Here is a 5,679-nt window from a genome sequence, read left to right on the forward strand (position 1 = left end):
GCTCTCCTTCTTGCTCTTCTTCTCCTTCTTTTCCTTCGTGCTCGCCTTGTCCTTGTCGTGGTGGTGGTGGTGGTGACCGTCGTCGGCCTCTCCCTCCTCTTCGCCGGCCTTGACCTGCTTCTTCTTCTCGCCGTTGTCCTCCTTCTGCGCAGAGTGGAGGTGGGCGAAGGGGCAGCCGCCGCCAGCGGGCCGAGCCGCCCCGGTCGTGGTGGCGTTGTGTTCGTCGTCGTGGGCCTGCTGCTGCTGGAGGAGGAAGAAGGAGGCGGTGATCTGATTGAAGTCCTCCTGCGAGAGGCTCTTGAGAATGTCGTTCTTGTCGAACCCGAACTCCTCGAGCTTCTTCAGCAGATCCGCGCGCTGGAGCTCTTCCACCTCGCTCGCGTGCACCTTGGGCGGAGGCTCCAGCTCCGGCATGTCCTGTGTGCGCGTGCGCATACCCGACATTCCAACAGTCAGACGCGCGACACACACGACACAAGCCGCACAGCAATGAGCGAGGGACGTGCCTTGTTGGTCCACGGGTGCTTGCGCACTTCTTCGATGGTGATCCGCTCGGCCGGGTCGAACCGGAAGATGCGGTGGATGAGGTCCTGGAACTCGGGCGAGATGTTGTCCTGCGGCTCGAACGGGATGAAGTCGGCGTCGACGATGTGCTGCGGGTCTTCGAACGGCAGATAGCCCAGCACCATGCAGTACAAGATCACCCCCATCGACCATATATCGACTGATATATATCATATATTAACATACACCATACATATGTTAACATACATCATATGAGATGTACACACGCTAGTGGTGGCCAATCAAGAGCAAACAGGAGGAGTGCAGGGGTGTGAAGGTACCTTCGGGTCCCTTGTACCGACGGCAGAGGAACATTTCCGGTGCGGCATAGGACGATGAGCCGCAAAACGTCTCCAGGAGCTTCCCATCGGCCGTAAAATTGGACAGCCCCATGTCTGGACATAATATATATATATATATATAATATATATTTAGATATATAAACATACACATGAAAAATCAATATGTTGCTGTTAAATAGAGTGAAGAAGAGAAGGAGGTGCGCGAACCGATGATTACGACGTTCCTGTTCCTGTCCAGCATGATATTTTCCAGCTTCAGGTCGCGGTGCACGATCCCCTGGGAGTGCATGTACTCCACGCCCTGCACGATCTGTCGCCAGAACACGCGCGCCTCGGCCTCGGGCAGCTTGTCCCTGATGAGGTTCATCATCATCATCACCACCACCACCACACATTCGCAGTTGTTGTGCCGATCATCGGTGTATTTAGGTAAGCGACGATCATCGTCAAGCGGGGGGTGGTGGTCGTTCACGTACTTGGTCACGGCGTACTCGTACAGCTCTCCGCCCTCGATGTACTGGATGACGATGTACAGCTTCTGCGGGGCTGGGGCCGGGAAAAAATAGGTGTGAGTCTCTGGGGGGGGGAACGAACAGGCTGAGTATCGCTTGGCTGGCTACGAGTACCTTCGATCACCTCGAGCAGGCGACACACGTGCGGGTGGCGAAGGTACTTCATGACCTCGATCTCACGGAACCGGTCGAGATCGACCTTCGACTTCTCTATGGTTTTGATGATGACCTGTCACACAAACGCGCTCAGCGTGTGAGTGGTGGGGGGGGGGCGCAATGACGCATTCGTCGGTGAGTGGGAGAGTGGGTCGCGTACCCGTTCCTTGGTGAGGTGATGACGTGCGAGTCGAACCTGGCCGTACAGGCCCTCGGCGAGTATGGACTCGACTTCGTAGTTGCCGATGTACCGCACCTCCTTCGCATGCTTCTTCTCTGCACACAATAACACACACACGACACGACACGACACGCACGACACACAATAGCGTGAGACGAAACACACGCACACGTGAGAGCCTTGGGCGATGGTGGTGGTGATTGCGAACCCTGCTGCGACAGCACGCGCGTGATCTTGCCGCCGAACATGATTTCGCCCTCTTCCATGAACTCGTTGACCTCGAGGTTGATCAAGAAGGTCGAGCCGTCCTTGTGGCGCGCCTTGAGCGTGCGGGTGGTGCCGATGATGCGCTTCTTGTGGGTGCGGAAGTATCGCTTGAGGTAGGTGTCGTGCATCTCCGAGTGCGGGTGGGTCATGATGATCTTGATCTTGCGGTCGAGCAGCTCCTCCTTCGCATAACCGAACATCATCCACATCGCCTGATTCAACGACCGAATCGTGCTGTAATCCAGATATGTAGGGTCAGTGTGTGCGGCCGCGGTGGTGCGATTTGCGCGGAGTGTGTGTGTGCGTGTGCGTGTGTGTGTGTGTGTGGTGTGTGTGTGTGCGTGTGTGTGTGGCGAACGGACCCCTTGTGGTCGATCGTGACGTGGGCTTCGATCTGCTCGGTGATTTGGTTGATGTGGGCGCAGAAGGTGCGCTTGCCGCCCTCGATGCGTTCGTTGATGAGCAGCGAGATGGGCATCTCCGATCCGTCCTTGTGACGCCCATTGAGATTGCGCACTCGCCCCAGCACGTGTTTCACTGCGGAGACAAGAAGAACAAGCGGTGTGAGCCCCATCATGCATGTGAAGAAGAGTATGATGATGAATGAATGAATGATGATGATGATGAAGAAGAAGAAGAAGAAGGTCGGTGTATGACATCTTACCTCCCGTCTCTCTGTAGCGCCGCATGTAATCGTCGTGCAGCGACGCGTGAGGCTCCGTGGCCAGCATGGATACGTTGCGGCCGATCAGCTCGCCGCGCGAGTACCCGAATATGTTTTCGCACGTCCCATTGTTCGACAGAATCACCTGCACACCCCGGCATCAGCAGATATTCACACGCGCAGTGCGATCCATGACGTGACGATTGTGCTGTGTTGTGTGTGTGTGTGTGTGTGTTGTAGCGGCCCAAAGGTCAACGTACTCCCTTGTCGTCGGAGGTGACGAACCCGGTCTTGTCCTCGAGTGCCTCGATGAGGCCGCAGTAGAACACCTCGTCCTGGATGGTGATCTTGGAGATGGACAGACGAATGCGCACCACGCTTCCATCCTTCTTCTCGCCCTCCACCTCTCGCGCTCTGCCGATCACCTGTCCAGGCGGGCGGCATTCCCACATTCACGTAAGACAGAGTCCGAGGCACCACAAATGACTGCGGCAAAGTGGCGGCGCAAAAGGCAAGGGAAACGCAGTGGGTTGGGGGAGGGGGCACGACCTTCGGTATGCCGGTGCGGTGGTAGTTGTCGATGTAGGAGTCATGCTGAGCCTTCCAGGGAGGCGGCACCAGAACGTTGATTGATTTCCTGCGAAGGGCAGTCGATGTCAGCGGGCATGAAGGAGAGGAAAGGAGAGAGATGTTGAATCGGCGGGGGGGGGGCATACCCGATTAGCTCGTCGGCGCGCTGGTACCCAAACAAGCGGATGGCCTCGCGATTCACAGATCGAATAATCTTATCCTGACCGATGGTGACCACTGCCTTCTGCATAGCTGCCATCTTGCTCGATCTTGTGCGCACGGGGAAGAAGGGGAAGAGAGGCACAGCAACGAGTCGCCAAGCAGCAGCCAAAAAAAACTGACGAATCCGTGCACAGCCCGAAACAGCTTGGAAAACTGCAGCAGAAACCAACGATATTTCCTGCATGACTCATTTGGAATGAATGGTATGTTTGAGTATCGGCGACCGGCAGACACAAGAGCGCACATCAAATAAATAAGTCGCAGCCGACGGCGATCACTCCTGCACGCTGATTTCGCCAACGTTGACGGCCAGCTCTCGGCTGGGCTCCGAGGTCTCCTCCGCCGAGACTCTGTATTGCAGACACGCGAGACAGACAGCAGGTCAGCTGCGCCCAGGCACACATGGAATGGTGTGAATCGGGGGCAGTAGTAGTTGTTCGTTACCCGTTGATGGCCTCAGCCGGCGGCTGGGTGGCGGGGAAGGTTGTCCTGCGCGCCTGGTATTCGCTGGAGAAACCCTTGGTCCCGTCCGGTCCCTTGGGGATGTAGCTGTTGCCGCCCTTGCTCACACTTCGGGTAGTCCTGATGATAAGGAAAACGATGAATGATCAGTACAGAAGCGACCTATGCCGCGAGAAGAGTGTAGGCCATGGGATGGGGCAGAGCACTCGTGTGAAAGGATGAGGGTTGGTTTACCTCTTGCGAGATGGTTCCCAGGACGAGGACGTGGGGCTGCCGTAGCTGCTGCCGTAGCTCCCGAAGGGCTCGACCACAACGTCCTCCTCTCGGCCCCTCCGCTCCACGGTCCCTCGGCGAGGCTGCGCCAGAACACAAAGAAGAGGGAGAGAAAGTGAGAAAGTGCACAGCGAGGTGAGAGAAAGACCGGTTGACCTACCCGCCCGTTGATTCGCTGCGGCGAGGCCTTGTCGTAACCCTCCTCGTACGACGCCAACTGCTGAGGTTGGGTGGGCGTTTGGGGCTGCTGGGCCGGCGTGCGCTTCAGCTCGATCCGCAGTTTGCGTCCCATTATGTCGAGGCCCTGCAGAGCGGCCATCATCGCGTTGATGTTGACATCGCGATTGTACTTGACGAAGGCCATGCCCTTGAAGCCGCCGCCACCAGCCTTGTCATAGATGTATCGGACCTGCTTGGGCTTGGCGTCGAACGTGTTCTGGAGATTTTATGCAAATTAGACCACGATATTCATATGATTAATAGATCAAATCGATTGAGCTTACCAAAATGGAGACAAAATCGACATCGGCCAGGTGAAATGGGATGTTCTTCACGACCAGGGTGTCAACGATGACACCTCCATCTTGCGCGCCGGCGGCACCGCGGGAGGGCGAAGAGGGAATGGGAACGGCGGGTGACTGTGATTGATCCATGTCGCGATGTGATTTCAAATCGATGCCTCCTCCTCACGAACAGAGCTCTGCCTCTCCCTCTTCCTTCTCTTGCCGCCGAACAAGAGATGTCTTCCGGAGTTGTGGTCTCCTTCACGTTCGGTGCACCGAAGCCCAGGACAGCCCGGCTAAGGCTTGAGCCCTGTTCTGAGAATGCGAAATGTGGTCTTGCCGGTCAAGACCGAGCCCGGTTTTCCCTGCTCCTCCACACAAAGTTGGGTTGTCGTCGAAGAAACGAAGGATTGGTTGCGCCTGTACAGGATAGATGAGCTGGGAAGCGGTGAACGTGCGTGGGACGCCGCCATGCGGACGCTATGGACATACGGCCTCGGTTGTAGGCCGAAAAATCTTCGTGTTTGGAGGCTTTGATGGCAATTCGCAACTCAACGACGTACATGTGCTGGATCAGAAGGAGGTGAACGAAGGTCCATTTCCTCTTCCTTGACCATTGCGGGCCTCCAATCTGACCCTTTTGCCTGTCTCTGCCCGCTGTGCAGAAGGAGAGGTCCAGTATGCTTGGACGCAGCCGCACATCACCGGCAAGGCACCGTGTGGGCGGTATGGCCACACGGCCTCCGTGGTGGGCAGCAAGATCTACATCTTTGGCGGCAACGCGGGCACCAACATGCGTCTCAACGACATGCATATCCTCGACACTGGTGCGCCATCCAGCCATTGCTACACGTCTCTGTACCCACCACTGTCGCTACGATCGTGCTTTGCCTCACCTTGCCATTCTCGTGTGCCGATGTGTAGATGAGATGCACTGGATTACGCCTCTCGTGGGCGGAGCTGCGCCGTGGGAGCGCAGCGGCCACACTGCGTCGGTGATCGG

General features: G+C 56.9%; 3 protein-coding genes across 3 annotated transcripts in view; 1 reads left to right on the plus strand and 2 right to left on the minus strand.

The window, feature by feature from the left end:
• ACA1_190620 (protein kinase domain containing protein) lies at positions 1 to 3,475 on the minus strand (the record flags this gene model as incomplete). Its single annotated transcript, XM_004333300.1, has 13 exons — positions 1 to 417; positions 486 to 724; positions 846 to 959; positions 1,074 to 1,219; positions 1,343 to 1,412; positions 1,493 to 1,607; positions 1,695 to 1,810; positions 1,924 to 2,194; positions 2,341 to 2,519; positions 2,647 to 2,791; positions 2,907 to 3,071; positions 3,193 to 3,283; positions 3,363 to 3,475. Coding segments are annotated over 13 exons (2,181 nt in total), but the record flags the coding sequence as incomplete, so codon positions are not given.
• Positions 3,476 to 3,712: 237 nt separating this feature from the next.
• ACA1_190630 (RNA recognition motif domain containing protein) lies at positions 3,713 to 4,826 on the minus strand (the record flags this gene model as incomplete). The annotated part of the gene is made up of 5 exons (XM_004333301.1): positions 3,713 to 3,788; positions 3,883 to 4,020; positions 4,135 to 4,256; positions 4,334 to 4,609; positions 4,677 to 4,826. The coding sequence occupies 5 exons, from the start codon at positions 4,824 to 4,826 to the stop codon at positions 3,713 to 3,715; spliced, it is 762 nt and encodes a 253-aa protein (XP_004333349.1).
• A 283-nt stretch (positions 4,827 to 5,109) lies between these two features.
• The window catches only part of ACA1_190640 (K+ channel tetramerization subfamily protein), a gene marked incomplete at both ends in the record, with an annotated part of 1,697 nt that continues 1,127 nt past the window's right edge, over positions 5,110 to 5,679 (plus strand). The window contains 3 exons of the mRNA XM_004333302.1: positions 5,110 to 5,269; positions 5,342 to 5,503; positions 5,601 to 5,671. Of these exons, the coding sequence (XP_004333350.1) occupies positions 5,110 to 5,269; positions 5,342 to 5,503; positions 5,601 to 5,671 (393 nt within the window). The remainder of the gene's footprint in view (positions 5,270 to 5,341; positions 5,504 to 5,600; positions 5,672 to 5,679) is intronic.

The sequence above is a fragment of the Acanthamoeba castellanii genome (assembly GCF_000313135.1).
Source record: "Acanthamoeba castellanii str. Neff unplaced genomic scaffold scf7180000084748, whole genome shotgun sequence".
NCBI classification, from domain to species: Eukaryota; Discosea; order Longamoebia; family Acanthamoebidae; genus Acanthamoeba; species Acanthamoeba castellanii.